Below are 16,050 nucleotides of genomic sequence, written 5' to 3'. Positions count from 1 at the left end.
TGACTTAACGAAAGCACTAGGTAGAATTGCTTGTAATGATAAAGCACATTACACATCTGCCAGCAAATAATACTGAATGTAGGGCAAACAACTGCTGTCCTGGGCAAGAGTTATCATGTTGCCTTCAAAGCAAAGGGAAGAGGAGGAACTCCTAGGAAAGGAGCTCTTGGAAGGCCATTCAATCTGTACTGGTACCATGAACCTTCCTTCCCTTCTGCATTGGTTCTTGGGTGCAAGCAGCTCCAGGAGGCCCTGGAGAAGTCCATGCTGCTTCTGAAAGAAAAGCACATCCTAGTGGATTTCTCATTTGGAAGCTGGATAGCTTGTGTTACCATCAGACCTCTTCAGGAAGTAAAAAGAGATCTTGGGAATCTTAAAGAGAGCAAGAATCTGCAGAGTGGAGAAAACAAAACTCCTTTGGGTCCCCTAACCTTCTGCAGAGAAGCTAGAGAAACATGCTGAGCCAGATTCAGCAACACGTTCTCTCCTATGTTGTGAGTCAAATCTATCAGAGCACAAGAAGAGAAGTTACACAGAGTGTTCTCCAGCTTATTTAAGAGCACTGTGACGTTCTCTGGGCAGCCAGTGCTCTTCTCGAAGGGGAGCAGCACAGCCAGGTCTGGGTGGAATGCAGTGGCTTTTCCCTATATCCATGGCATAGGGCACCGAGATGCCGCCCTCCCGGCCTCTTTGTTACCTGCAAAGCTGCTCCAGGCATCTGCTTAAAATCTGTGATACACAACCAACCTTCACTAACCTCCCCATTCTCTGGAATAGATAGCACATGCTTTCCAGTCCCTGCAAAATAATTTTTGATGTTGTAGAAAAAAACATTAATAAAGCAAAGAGCAGCTACACTATGTCAGTTTTTTCCCCCAAGCTGAGCTTTAAATGTCTGCCCAGCAATCTTAAACACATGAGTTATGAGTATGATAAAACATTCCTCTTATTAAGAGTCCAAATCCATTCCTGGAGTAATTGCAATAGTGTTGAGCTAGAGATGAATTCGCAGTGTGTTTTCATGTGTTCCTGATGCAGTCTGCAATTCTGCTTTGCTGCTTTTTGATGGCTTATTGCAGGAAACCTTCTGTGTGCTTGGAGATATCACATAAGCATGTATTATTCCGTTCTCTCTTGGAATTTCAAGCTATATCATCAAAACCTAAAAGCAGACTCTCTGTTTGGCCCCCAAAAAAGATAAAATAGCTCATAATGAATAAACAGCGTGAGCAGAAGATTTTCTAAACATGTCACAAAATGACGGGAAAATAAGTGGGTCGGAAGAGCCGGCGGTGATGTGGCTCAGTGACTCAGCCCGAGTGCGTGTTTGTGCAGTCCGGTTACCGGGAGGAGGACGCTCTGAGCACCGTCATCCCCGTGAGAGCCACCAGTGAGGTGACAGCGTGAGTCACCTCCACCGAGCACCATCTGGAGCGAGGGGGAGCGGGGAAACAGGAGCAGAGCTGCTGCTGGGCTGGTGGCTGCGGGGATAACGGCAGGCGGGCTTGGAAAAGAAACACTCTACACTGGACATGGAAGTGCTGTGGTTTGTTTCCATAGGAATTATTCTGTAACAGTTATTTTTTTCTGTTTTCAGCTGAGGAAGAAAGCTACATTCCCTAGGGTAACAGCCAGGTACCATCTAGAGCACGGATGGAAAAAAAAAGCAAAAAGTTAAAGGCAGTAGGGAAATCACTAAACTCTCACGTTAAGGGTCAGCCAAGGAAAAAGAGATGGCCAACAAATCTGTTGGGTGTTTAAGATCTGAGAGTAAGACCTATTAGTAACAGGTACAAAAGCATCAAATACCTTTTTCATTGATTTCAGGGCCCGCAGAGCGGTTCAGCGTGTCTAGTGAGCTGCTGCCTCTGCCGATGGCTTCCAAAGCCAGAAATAGATCTGTGCTCCCTCTGGCACGTCTGTCAGAGGAGGTCGGAGATGCTTTTGTTTTCTGTTATTGCATTAAAGTGCTTGAAATCAAAAAATGAACGTAGAGTGGTTTTGTTGCTTCCCTACCCTCTCTTTCAAGAGGGTTTGCAAGCACTTAGGTTATTTTTAGTTCTGTTTTAATATATTCCTGTGCCAGAAGTAAAACGTTTGTAATTGTTAAGAGTTTCTGAAGCCTCTGGTAGCGCAGGTCTAGGAGATGGGCCAAGAATCAGATGTCACGGGAAGCTGTGAGTTGACATGATTACCTGTATCTGATCTAAATACGGGGGTAAAAAGATGATCTTGGTGGTGTCACCACTGAACCTGCTGAACACCAGCCAAGAACAGCCAGTAGTGATGGAGAAATGTGGGTGATTGAAGAGCTGTGCAGAAATAAAAGAGAATTACTATAGCCAGAGGGGGTAATGTGTTGTCAAGCTGAGGATTTGTAAAAATCAGCTCGAGGAGGGACGTCAGTAGGGGCTGGCTTTGGGAACTGTGGGGGTTCAAGGACCTGCCAAAACTGTGGGGAATGTGGAACGGTGAAAGTATTCTGGGAACACAAGAAGTTCATGTATGTCCCTCTTCTCCATTTGACTCCATTTTGTCCCTGTCAATTCACCTTCATTTTTTAAAGCTTCTAATTATAAATCTGTGAAATCACAGGCAACGTGTAATGAATATAGTGCATGTTATCTGAGTCATTATGGGGTGTGTTTATCACCTTGTTATTTAGCTCAGCACCTGGTGCTACTCGGGCTGGAAGACTCAGAACTGGCAATGAAGAGAACAGATTGCTGACCCGCCTGCTTGGCACGTCAAGTTATAAATCAAAAGTCCTACAATTAACTATTAAAATAAATGTGTCTGATGGAAGGACAGTGGATAGAAGCGCTGGACCACAACTCGCCAAGTGCGGCTGTAATTCAGCTGTCATTTCGGACAACTGAAGATGGCAGGACTTTAGAATCTCTGTCCCTGCAGATCATATTTAAGGCATATTTCACAAAAATTCAGAATAGCATCTAAAGAAGCTGTCTGTATTTCATTCTCACTGACATTGTTGAATCCTCTTGAGCTTGGCCATCTCCTCTGCCAGTTATCAAGTTTTACTGTCAACTTCAATAGTAACAAGAGGAGCTTTCCTGGAAACACCCCAGGATGGAGAGGAATATTTTTCTACATGGCAAAAATTCATGAAGTTCATTTGTCTAAAAGCATACAGTAAAGAAGTTCAATTTAAATTCAGAAGTATGTAACCCCGTTGCAGTACCATCCAGAAGACTGAATGTAAGAACACAGGGCCAGTTTATGCCCGTGGTTCATTTCAACTGGTCTGGTAGTTTTAATTTCTGTTATTAGGCAGCAGAAGTAGGAAGCCCTGGGTTTGGCTATGTATTGTCTCTAGCAGAATTGATTATGACTTTCCTTCTTAATTTGCCTCCATATTTGACCTTTTCTTATTTTTGAAACCAGAAGAGCAACAGTTTCACATCAAAGCTGAAAAGAATAGAAAAGGTACCTGGTATAAAACTAAACACTCAGAGTCCACTTCAGGACTTGGGAGTTTACTGTTGAGTCACCACTAATCTATATTCTCCTCTTTATAGCAGGAGGCAAGTGAGAGGGAGCACCGAAACCCCACAGGTCAGGAGTTACCCCTTCTTATAGAGCATCCTCGCCTGTGGGAAGATCAGCTGCGCGAAACGGGAGGCACAGTAACTGTGAGTGCTATATATGCATTATATATCAGGAATACTTCAGCTTGGATACATGGTCTCATGGGAGACAATTAATTCTACCATCCACTCATGCAAAGCAGACCGCAGGTAGCTAAGAACTCAGAAAACATAAACAGTGTGGGATTAAAGGTTACATTTGGATCTACCTTGCTAAATTACTGACCTAAAAATGACTAATTCAAAAGATTAAGGATACACAGGGCTGCTCCCTCTCCTATTGACAGCAAATTCTGACAACCGTAGCATATATTCAATGTAGGAAATGCTATTTAAAAAAACATTTTCTGTTAAATCATTATTTTCCTAGCTGTCCAACAGAGATAATAATGAGAATTCCTCCTTCTGCATTTTTCTTTCTTTTTTAAGACACAAACATCTCAACTAACAGGTACCAAGTCTACAATTCATTAAGAACTTTGCTAATGATATGTTTATCATTACACACCACTAAAAAAACATTTTTCCTTTCCGAGCATTTTAATGTAGCCTTTTGACTGCCACGCAGCTGGAAGCTTAATGTCATTTTTTCCTCTGGGGCTGATTGCTCGCTGTCAAACAGGGCAAAGGAGACGGGTCTGCAGAGACATCAAACTGAACACAGGCAGTTTTCTTCCTCTTTGAGAGCTGATTCGTATTTATACTCCTAGCTTAAAGTGCACAGGATGGAGTTTTGCAATTCTGTTCCTTAGGCTCCCACCCCAGTACGGATCAGTGGGACAGCCAGGGTATCCCTCATCAGTCCCTAACATACCTTATCTCACGAAGCCAACAACCCAACACGTGTATTTATTGAAAGATAAACGTCGTCACACTCCTCTAGAACATCCCAGAGTGCCTCCTATGTCCTTAGAACAAGATACAATCAGGACAAAAAAGGCAAGAATTCACAGGAAGTTATATTGTACTGTTAAGGCTATAGAGCTGTGAAGGAGAAACAAATTATTACTCCTTTCCATGAGAAGATAAATCTTATCAGAAGACACTGACAATAACTCTATTAGTGAAAAAAAATCTGGTTTTGTTGGTGCACTGTAGTAACAGCTGGGTGCCAAACTCCCAGAAAAGTACTAAATGCTGTATATATAAATAAACAGCCCTGAGAGAATTCCTTAGAGGAGAGAAAATCAATAATATACAGCACAACAACAAAAAGTAGCAGAGGAAGAATTAGAACTAGTGAAGAAAGGAAAAGCCAGGACACCTGCTTGGCAATATATAGTAACCCATGAGTAAACACCGTTAGCCACAGCTTTCACAGCCTGGTTCTTCACCCTCCCTCCCTCTCACCCATGCCCGGGGTGATTCTTGCTGTGTGTCATCGTTGCCACGTGTGGCACTGAGCCACCGAGAAGTCACAGGTGACGCTATATTAGTGAGTCCTGAAAAACAGATAAACAAATTTGGTTGAAAAAGTAATTAAAAATTGAATTTTGTTCAAACAAAGCAATCACAGCTGCCTTTTCTCTCTTGAGAACAGAAACACTCCACGTAATAAGCTTTGTAGTGCAGTGTTACCTTCCCAGTTTAGCCAGCGACTATTTCATGTTCCCATTTCATGTAAATCTACTAGATTTACTGCACTCATTCTAAATTAAAACATAAGGTTTCTAAGCTGGTTTACTGAATGTTTTCATCACCAAAGGAATTAACCTCTCACTTCTACAGTTCTTATGTAGCTGGATGCTGCTTCACTTGGCAGTGGTTGCATGAAGCAATTAGCAGACGCATCATTTTGTACTTGAAAATACCAATGTGCTGTGCAGACTGCAAAAGTCATAAAGGTGAGGATCCTGTCTGACCTCTGATGATGTGTCATTGGCCTTAGAAAGAATATGGACTATCAATGTTTCTCCCTCATGAATGTGCCCTAAATTTGAGATCCTACCATTATGTCCAACCCCCTATAAAATAACTAGTACTGACTCTCCCACCTCTACCACTTCTAGCAATGGGTACATCAATGTCACAGCAGCGAGAGAGAGATTTATGAGGTTTTTATGCAAAGTGCGAAAAAGGTAAAGGTTAAAAAGGCACGTAAAGAAATAGGAAGCCTGATAGGAAGCAAGAAACTCCCACCCCCCAAAAAAAACCAAAAATCCCCACAAAAAACCCAACAACAACAAAACCCAGGGATTAATGATGCACTCTGGGCAGCTAATGAAGCTGTGGGACTCCTAGCATGAGTTTATTACCATGGTAAAGCCAAGCTGCAACAAACTTATCTACGTAAATGGTAATTGTTCCTGGGATTACAAGTAATCAAACATAATAGTGTAAAATGGTCTAAAAACCAGAATGGATCTGTGGAGAATTTGGATGGTGTAGATATTACGAGCACTCTGGAGAAGAGGGAGTCATCTAAGAGTGTGTACTGAGAGCGCACAATGACCAATTTTAATTCTGCTAAGTCAATATGGAGGAGAATTTGGCTTTTTCACAGTATTAGTTTAGCAACGTAATAACCACACAGACATTAAGCAAATACTGTGTGCATTATATTGATAATATTTTTACAGATAAACCATGTTTAATGAGATAAGTAAAGTTGTTTTCAATAACTGCCTAAGACAACTTAAGGGGTCTATTTACTATCCTATATTCCCATACATTAAAACATTGCATGGCAGAAATAACCACTCCCGAGACAGCCATCAGAGGTTCTTCCACAGTTTTAGTTCAAGGTTATCCATTATAACAGGCTTCAAGTTTTGCTTTCCACCTGGAAAGCCAGCAGTATTGGGCAGAGAGAATATGTTTCATGATGACGGCAAATGCTGCTTTATAGGAACTCCACGTCTTTTCCGTTCATAGGCTTAGGCAGCGACTGTGGGTGATAAGATCTCACCTATACAATTAATATTTACTGCATCAGAATGTGCTAATACATTTTAAAATGCAAGATTTTTGCACTATAAATGATTCTGAGCTCCAGTTTTGATCTGTTCCTGTATCATACAGAGGTCTGAGGTTTTGCTGCCTGTCTCCTGTCAGCTAAATTGAGCTAACACATGCATTACCCATTTTTACAGTAGATTTCCATGCCCCACACTGACAGGAATCCTAAACTGCTTCTGAAGCCACACACAAGTATCCATAGCAATAGCACATTAAATGTGCAATGAAAAGGATGCTGCCTGAGCAGCTCCCTCGGCTCCTGGGTCTGTTATCTCACCAGGAAACAAAAAGCAGAAGCGGGACAGGAGAATAAGAGAGCGTGCACGTTCTGAAGTGGTATGTTTGCTTTCCTTAACAGCAGAGACAGATTGAAAACTTACAGTTTGACCCAAAACTCCTTTTATAGAGAGCATTTTAAGAAATGAGCCAAGAGAAGCCTGAGAAGCGAATGAGGGGGAATTCTAGCTAGCTATAAGCAGAGGCTTTTCTGTACATATTGTCTCCTTCGTATCAATACACGCTGAGTCCTCAGCCTTTCTGAAAATAAACCCAGAAGAGCTGGAGACAGCATATGATGACTTTAAGCTATATTTTCCTTTCCTGGGCTGGCTGGAGATGGTCACAACAGCTCCTGGCATAGTTTAATGACATCTCACAACGTTGGGAGCATAGAAGAAGAGATGCTACAAGCAGCCACAATTGCTGCACAATGAGAAGGCCCATCCTGGGCACCGAGGCAGGGTCCTGAGACAAAAACGGGATTCCATAATGTCATTACAGAGCATGCATCTGCTCTGCTGTGACTGTGGTTGCCCGAGCTAAAATGTGATTGCACAACATAAATCATGGTATTACCTAATTGAGGAAGGCTTGATTTTATAATCTGAAAATTGTGTGCATGTAAACTTTAGGTAATTCTTCATAGCAAGCAGGTATTCAGCTGGAAATAGTACAGACTTCCCGGATATGAAGAGTACAGATGTCTTCAGCTGCCCTCCTTTTCTTTTTAGAGGAAATAGCAGCATGGAGCAAAGGACAGGCTTACAAATGCTAAGAATTGCACTTTGCAACAAGGTCTGAGAAACGTCATGACCTGTTAATCGGTTGCTTCAGCTGATTTTGCTTTATTTCCTTGATTTGATAAAAATAAAACCAAGAATTATCAGAAATCTGGCCTCTTTTAAAGTGCACACAAGATGAACTATTTCACTGTGGCACATAGCATGTAATCTGCTTAATAGATAGAAGAGTTCAGCTGCTTCCTTTGCTTTTCAAAACAAAACACTTCAGGAAGACAGGCTAAGAACGTGCTGCCACACATCTAATTTTATTGACCTTCATTCAGCAAAATTAAGAAGCTGTGTTTTGCAATAAAGAAGCTTCACAAATTTGAAAATCAGACGTCAACTGGAGTTTCCCGTACTGTATGTCTTTGCGTCACTTCAGAGTTCCACCAAGTTATACTGTTTAAATGTATCTTTAAGTGCTTTAGTTTTTAATTACTGAAATGAGGTCTCACAGTATGTTTAGTATAGCAGTAAGGAATTGCCACTTTTATCTGGAAAGCAGAGACAAAAGAATGTACAGTGGACTACAAAGCAGTACAAAAGAGAGAAAAATCACAGGTATTGAAACTGTACAAATATTTGTGTTCTTCACTTAAAAATTTTTAGTATTTCATTCTTAAACAGACTAAATCCTGTTTCCACTCTTCTCACTGAATGTTCCATTTTTCTCTATGGGAAGATTTTCTTTAACACAATGATAGACTACAGAAATATTGATATTTGTCTAAGAGCAAACACAGGTATTGGCCTTCAATAGTAAATTTTAATCTGTCACTGAAAACCGGTATGTGTTGCTCTGTGGGGCTGTGGACAGTACCTGATTTGTGGGCCTGCTACAGAGATGTGGATAAACTACTCCACTTTCTTAAAGATGCATCTTCTGAATTTTGAAATAATTTTCATGTGTGTAAGCACACACCTGACTTGTCCACCTCTTGGGAATTGTGCAGTTTCTGGAAGGTGCCTGTCAGGCGGTTTAATTTTCAGAGCTGCGCCCCATAAGCTGCACTGAGTTGGGCCTGGGCTGGAGCACGCGGGCTCCTGGGTGCTGCGCTTGAGGTGACCTGAGCAGCGAGTGGGTTTATTTTTATTGAAGGACTGGTGGAGGACACATGCATTTAACAGCCCTGCATTGAAATGTCCCCCGGTTTTCAAGAAGACCTCCTGGGATGGAGCCAGAGCTCCGTTGCCTCCCACTGTAGCCAGGGGCGTTGGAGGTGGTTGCTGGAAAAAGTGTTTTTTGAGGCCTTAGCTGGTAGCTCACAGCCCTCTATGTCACGCAGCCCAGCAGACAATTAGAGGAGCACACAGGGTTTGTTGGGAAGGAAATGAATTCCTCCAAGCTGTCACAAGAGGACTGTGAGTGTCAGGGGCAGGGTCGCTGCCGCGGCCCCACAGACAGAGCAGCCATTTTGTGTTGTGTAGTTGAGCTGCCCCAGCATGGCGGCCATTTTGTGTCCTGCGGCTCTGCAGGGGAAGGGCCCCTATGAAGGACTCCTTCTAAACTTTAAAAATACACTGTGCCCCTTATTAAAGGAGTTCTTTGCTGCCCTCTCTTTAATCAGAATCATAAAGCTGCAGGCAGGTGAGGTCTCTTATCTGGTGAATGACTTTCAGTATCATGTGGATTACTGTTGCTGATTTGGCATCCAAATCTTTTTCTAAAGGTGGAATATTTCTTCATGAGGAGATTAACCTTTCTTCAGTAGCACAGAGTGAAGATCGTGAGTAATTTTAATATCCAGTACAGCACAAAGCAACTTGCTTATTCATGGTGTGACTGTTGCAAAGAGGTGGGGGGAAATTAATAAATTAAAAAAAAAACAACAAGCTTTGATGTTTTAACTCAATCACAGAAATGTATGTGAAATTTGTTCAAATATAATTGAAATTTTCCTCACTTTTAATTTTGAAAACTGAAAGAGCAGGACTGTTGAACGAATAGTATGTTTGATAGACACAGGCTAACTGATGAGATACAGAGCCTGCTTGGATATGTATGAAAAACAAACCACATATAGTTTTGTATGTTTTTTCAACAATCCTCTCTACTACTTCTTAAGTCTAATACTATCAAATCCTTTAATTTTTCAGTTTAATCCCACTGCCTGATTCTCAAATACTTCAGGACTTGCTTTAAAATCATACTGATGATTAAGTCTGTGGCTTTTATTTCTTCACCATCCCACTCCTCCTTTCACCCCTACAGGGTGACACTTCTAAAGCTTTTAGTGATCAGCTGCTCAGTAAACATTTTATTTAGATCCTGAAGTGTTACCAACTGCGAATACTGTCATGTAACATTTGTGTAGTGGCGTCAGAGCAGCATACTTCATTTTATCCCTTTTGTTGTCCTACAGCCTTCATTAGTCATTGGTGTTATTTTGTTCAATGAGGAGATGGAATATGAGCCTCGTAGTATTACTATGGTAAAAAAAATCATGGGTTTGGTTTTTTGCTTTGTTCGGTTTTGGTTTTTTGTTTGTTTGTTTGGTGGGTTTTTTTGTGTTGTGGGTTCTTTTGGTTTCTTTTACTGGCTGATATGCTAACCTGGAGCAGTTCTCTGCCAGATGCCCTTATTTTATGGCTACTGCATTTTCGAGGGGGGAAATGTTGACCTAACAGTTAAAGACAACACATGTTGTTGCAGAGCTGTTTGAAACATCCGTAATGGTAAGTTTTATTATCATCCCATCTCAATCTTTGTGCGCTTTCTTCAAGGAAAACAGTCATTTCAGTTAGCAATCTTAGAGCAACTTCCTTCCATGGATTAAACCTGTGCTGCTCTGACAGGGGAAGAGCTTGCTCTGATTTTAATCAGCAACAGGTCTAGCTTGCAGGATTTTGTTTTCTTATTCTTATTCTTGAGTGTGAATATTGTTAAAATAGTGTCTGTGCTGTGAAGAGTTGTGGTAGTTGCTGGTGTATGTAAGTAAAGCTGATGGGCTGCTGCCCTTAAGAGGAGGGAGCCATGGCCACCATTAGGGCTGATGATACACTCAGAGCACAAGCCCTCTAGCCTATTTCATTTATTTTTATTATTATTTATTTTAAAGCACAGCCACAATGTACTCTGTCCTAGTTTTAGGATCAAGCAACATGTGAATAAAAAAATTAGTCATACAGGGAGACAGTGAGAAGAATGCACCATTACTTTAAAAAATGTAGCTAAAGATGTAAGCTGTGGCTGGATGTCTAAGTGATATGGAATTATTTCAGTGTGTTCATGCTTTATTAAGAACTAAAAAAAGCCCAGTTTAACTCGAGAATTTCTACTCTGCTGCCAACAGCATGAGGGGGAAAAAATAAAAACATACCACACATTTTCTCCATTGCTATGTGTATGTTTTATCTTTTTGTTACAACAGAACAAAAAGTTAAAGCAGGCACAAGAATTAAAGAGATCTGGCTCTCATTAAAGCTGGTCTTGAGCTCAGTGGTCTGAGCACAGGCGTAGTGCTGCCACTTAACAGCCACATGTTCAAAGTCGATTCTGCCTTAAACCTGTCTGAGCCGGCTCGGTTTCATGCAGCGGGTTGTATGGGTCATTCAGACGGGAATCGAGCCCCGTCAGAAGAAAACAATTACTAAAAATCACGACCTACATCCAGACTTCTGGTGTTGCGCCTCTGGCAATGCATTACTTGGGGAAACTACTGAAAAATAGGAAATATGGCCACATATAAAGTGTTCCACGATTCGTCTATGAATTAGAGTTTATGTAATTTGCTTAGTTAAACAGGTAGAAAACTTAGAGCGCTGAGGTAACTGTAGTTGTGCTGGTAAGCTCGACAAGAGGTCATTAAAAGCTATTGGTCATTAAAAGCTGTTTGTCATCAAAGACCAACGCAACCGAGCCCTCTGTCAGTGTAAACTACCCAGGATACCAGGCAGTCAGGAACAGCTGCTGCGATATTATTGGGGCATCACTAGCAACATGCTTCTCACTTATCAGGACTAAAATGTAAAAACCATTTTTGAATGCGACAAAGTCAAATAGGCAATTGCTTGGACTCCTAAAAGCTATTAAGGGAACCTTCTGGAGGCCCTTGAGTGAGAGAGGCTGTTTGTCTTTCACACTTGATGAGCCAATGTGAAGAACTTTCCTCGTGTAAATGGGCTTAAAAGGTGGGAAGGCTTGAAAAATCACCATCAATGCTGTCTGCTGGCTGGTTTGCAAGTAGAGTCCCAGTGCAGAGACCATTCCATTTGGTGCTGTTAACAATCTGAATTGAACTGCCTCAAAGATCAATGGGCAGAGTCAGGACATTCTGCTGCAGAGAAGGGAGCAGCTGGGCTGGAGAGGGGTGTGAATGGCCCTGCAAAAGTGGTCATCTCAGTGTGCAGCTGCTAAAGGAATGAGAGGGTCTGTGGTGGCGGCACACACCTCAGTCCCGCTTGCTGAAGACAGCAGCAACAAGGTTGGCTTTCCATGACTTCAGAAAGACAAAAAAGTGAGGCCATCTCTAGCAGTTGCTGCCTCTGTCCCCCACCTGCTTTGCCACACCTCAGGGGGACCTGGGTGCTCAGAAGGGGTCTCCTCACTCAGCCAGTCAACAGCTCTTGGGTAGCTCTGGGGTGTGTTTGGATGATATCTAACGTAGGAAGACCGCTGCTGCACAGCTCCCATGTCAGTTATATTCCCTTCCCAATAAGCAAACTCCTCTGTGTTTGGTTCCTTACTCAAAACACCTGCCAGGCAATGCAGAGTCAGGAGTGCATGGGTGTGAGCATGGGGGAAATGAAAAGAACAGACTGCACACAAGAGCAAACTGAATGAGTGAACAACATGCAAAAGGATAAGAAGCAGATGGCCACCAGGGCTCTCATTCACTGGCACAGTTTATTTCAGTGCTTTGTTTGACACAGATGTCAAGAGAAGTGCAGGGTTCAGTGGTGAGGCTTCTTCTGGATTCTGGATTAAACGTATGTGGAAGCCACTAATCGAGTAGTTATTTCACTACGAGGAGAAGGTGTGACAAAACCTTTCCTGTTTACTTGTACCACTACAGCACTAATAAAGCTCAGTGTCATGGTTACCAGTCCATCTTTCTAAAGGTGTCTAAGCAGTGATTCTGGGCTGAAGTCTTCTGAGATAATACTCAAAAGACAGATTCTGTGCTGTTTGAGTGTAAGGCTTTCAACTTCTGGTGCTGCAAGCCAGGGCACTGACATTAACCTCCAGGTGTAAGGGTTAAAATACCAGTCCTATCCTTGTACTTTAAAGGGTGGATAGAGCAAATGAGGTTTTTTTCAGGCTGCTGTAGATTCACTAATGCCAAGAATCTGGGTTCAGCAGGTTTTAGATCTACTGAGGTTCTCAGCTTGATGGGACTTCAAAATAATCTACTCCTTATTAATAAGTCCTGGTCTTCTAAATTCAGTGATTTAGGAATATAAACCTTATTGACTTCATCATCAGAATGGGATTAATATTCATTAACCTTCAATGAGGCTCCTACACCTGACCCTTTCTGCAGTTTTGAAAATTTCTCTTGGAGTATTGCTATTTAATTTGATACATCAAAATGTGTTTTGTGTTCATAACTGAATGGCTTCCATTTAACAAACGTCCAGTCTTTGCTGCTATTAGATCAGAACACAGGGTGCTCTCTTGTGACACGAACTGTCCAAGACCACTAATGAAGTGAGGAATAAAGCCTGAATTAGGTTAGAATCTGGAAGCTGCAAATCCCCTACCTGTTGATTTTTTCTTCAGACAAATATCCTTCCCACAAAGGACTGAAATCAGACATAAAAATATGTTCTGTAGACGTGTACTTTGCTAAAGTTTCCTTTTGTAAGTAAAAGATCCCTTTTATGTTTTCTGCAAATCATGCTGAATAAAAAAGGTAATTTCCTTTGCAACTACAAAAATAATTTCCCAGTGGCATTTTGCAAGCATTCACCTAACTAAGATGCTCTTTATCTTTCATCCTTTTAAAATGTCAAGTAGATAAAAGTCTTCTAAATAGCATTCTTTCCTATTTCGATTAATTTTGCATAGTGTTTTCCCAGAAGCATTGATACTTACATAAACCTGAGTTCTGATTCTCTTCTGACTAAGACTTCCCGAAGTCTCTGGATTTTTGCCATCTCAAGCTCAATTTCCTCAGGCATCATCGTTGTTTCAGCCATTGAAATGATGTCAAGTTGATCTGTGTGTGAAAGCAGAGAAAACAAATTAAGCGAGTCAAGCAGTCTTAACGGGGGTTTTTTAGGAATGCAAATTTAATCAGAGAGCTATCTGACTATGAGGTAATTAATGCAAGTAGTAAAGAGTATTCTAGCTGAATGCTACGTTGACTGGTTTCTCTATTGTTTTGCTTATTACTTTCAATGTAACCATTTTGAGGGGAAAGAATCCTCCAGCCAAAGTGACATTCGTTTTGTTAGTCAGAATCTATCATACCTCTAAGGAATCCCCAGCCCTGACATAACTAAAGCTGCTGTTCCTTAATTGATGCTGCTACAACCTTTGAAAGAATAGCCATAAATCACTATAAAATTCACTCAATGCAATTAGTTGCAGCTTGGAAGAGTTCTATCTTGGCACAAGTGCAGGCAATGCAAAGTGATGCAGGTTTCCCATCTTTGTAGAACTCTTCACGCCGTTCCACCAGCTCAGCTCGACCAACAGACCCTGTCGAGAGGAGCCAAGGATGTGACTGAAATAATGTAGGGCTAAGCCTTCAAGGGGGCATTGAGATCACTGGAGGAGACAAACAGCACTTTGTAGTAATTACTTGGCAACTCGTAAGGCCAGGGTCCTTCCATGATGATTTCTCTAACTGATATATTACCTTTTCTACTCTGTAGATTAACAGGGCTGTGGACTATGTTCATCGAAGGTGGAAGGAACTGAATTGTAGGAGGTGGATTTGGGATGGAGCAACTTGGCCTCTGGAAAACATTATTCCAAGGGCTCACCATACTCAGCCTTCATTTTGAACAACAATTTACAGACTAAAGAATAGAGCGCCTGCATGTTTTGGTACCCAAATGGAGACATTCCTGAAAGCAGGCCTGCTTCAGCTGTCCTGGCTTTGAAAAGTAAAATGGATAGGTCAAAATGTACTCAGGATGATTATGCAGAAACCAGGAGACAAAAAGCATCAGAATAAAGCTGTTCAATTAATTATGAGATGAATTCCAAAGTCCTTCATGACAGACTAAGCACAAACAGCTGAGAAGAATTTTTGACAGAAACTTGGAGTAGGAATGAAACTACAAAATCTCAACAAACACTGAGCACCTGCATGAGCTTAGTTCACAAAGACGTGTTCTCCCAAAAAGGAAGCAAAGAAATTCTATAGGATAGAAATATATTTTCTTTATACATAAAAACATTTGTATATGTATGTATGTTTTAAAGTTATCCTACTAGTATTATCTGCAAGTTCTGGCTTCGCTTCATAATGAAGAAATCGGGCAAATAAATATTAAAAGCACTATTGTTTTTCAAGATAACAGAATCTTGAGGAAAGAAGTGACACATGAGAGAACACCTGTTTCTCAGTAGTTGTTTTTAAAATGCAAAACTGGTTGGTAAAGCAAGGCCATCTTGTGTGTCTGAACACACAACTGCTGCTGGAAGATGGATTTGCCTATTAGAAACTGTTTGTTGGGGTATATTGAGTTGAGGTTTAGCCTAGAAGTCCTAGGAAGCGTTGATCCAGCTCTGCCATCAGCACAAAGCATGAGTCTTTTGAAATCCTGGCCACTAACTCAGGTGTTGAAATAGAACCTGAAAACCTTGGGAACTCTGTTTGCAGAAGGTTGAACCCCACGGAAAACGCCTCAGGGACTGTGCCCAGCCCTGGCCGTTCCTCCCCTCACACCTCACCTGGCTCCGTGCGAATGAGGAACCGCAGCGAAGCTTGAACTTGGTGGCCTAAACAGATGGGCACAATTCGAGGTCAACATTCACTACCTGTTTCTCAGACAGCAATCCAAAGAAGCTAGAAGAAGGATTCTCTAAGTATACTTTTGCTTCTTGTTGCTCTTTGGGGTTGCGGAGTTATTTTTAACTGCTTGCAGCATTATTTGCTTTGGTGGAAATTTATTTTCCAAAAATATTAAGCAGGAGATGATAGGAAGTTATTCTGATGCTACCATGAATTAAAGCAAATAATACTGGTAATTAGAAAGATAAGTCACAGATATATTACACATACACACATATTTTTAAATTAGTTCTCAAGAGCTCAGAAAACAGAAATAAAAAAAGCAGCACCTATCTTATTTCCACTCTGCAACTCTAGCTATAAATGCCCCAGTGTTACCGCTCGCATCAGATCAACTATTACACTGTGATCTCAATAATTCTGGAGGGGAATCATGAACAAGTCTTACACCCTGACTATGTGCTTAGAGCCAACACAAGGATTAGCGTGACGAGCAGTAGTCTAGCCTGA

At 41.5% G+C, this 16,050-nt stretch overlaps 1 protein-coding gene across 1 annotated transcript in view; it reads right to left on the bottom strand.

The window, feature by feature from the left end:
* The window catches only part of BMERB1 (bMERB domain containing 1), a gene marked incomplete at its 5' end in the record, with an annotated part of 45,656 nt that overhangs the window by 8,747 nt on the left and 20,859 nt on the right, over nucleotides 1-16,050 (bottom strand). Inside the window, one exon of the mRNA XM_080353637.1 lies at nucleotides 13,668-13,791. Within this exon, the coding sequence (XP_080209763.1) occupies nucleotides 13,668-13,791 (124 nt within the window). The remainder of the gene's footprint in view (nucleotides 1-13,667; nucleotides 13,792-16,050) is intronic.

The sequence above is a fragment of the Nesoenas mayeri genome (genome assembly GCF_963082525.1).
Source record: "Nesoenas mayeri genome assembly, chromosome: 15".
Classification (NCBI taxonomy): Eukaryota; Metazoa; Chordata; class Aves; order Columbiformes; family Columbidae; genus Nesoenas; species Nesoenas mayeri.
The sequence above is the reverse complement of the archived record's forward strand: the minus strand, read 5'-3'. Positions and strand labels throughout refer to the sequence as shown.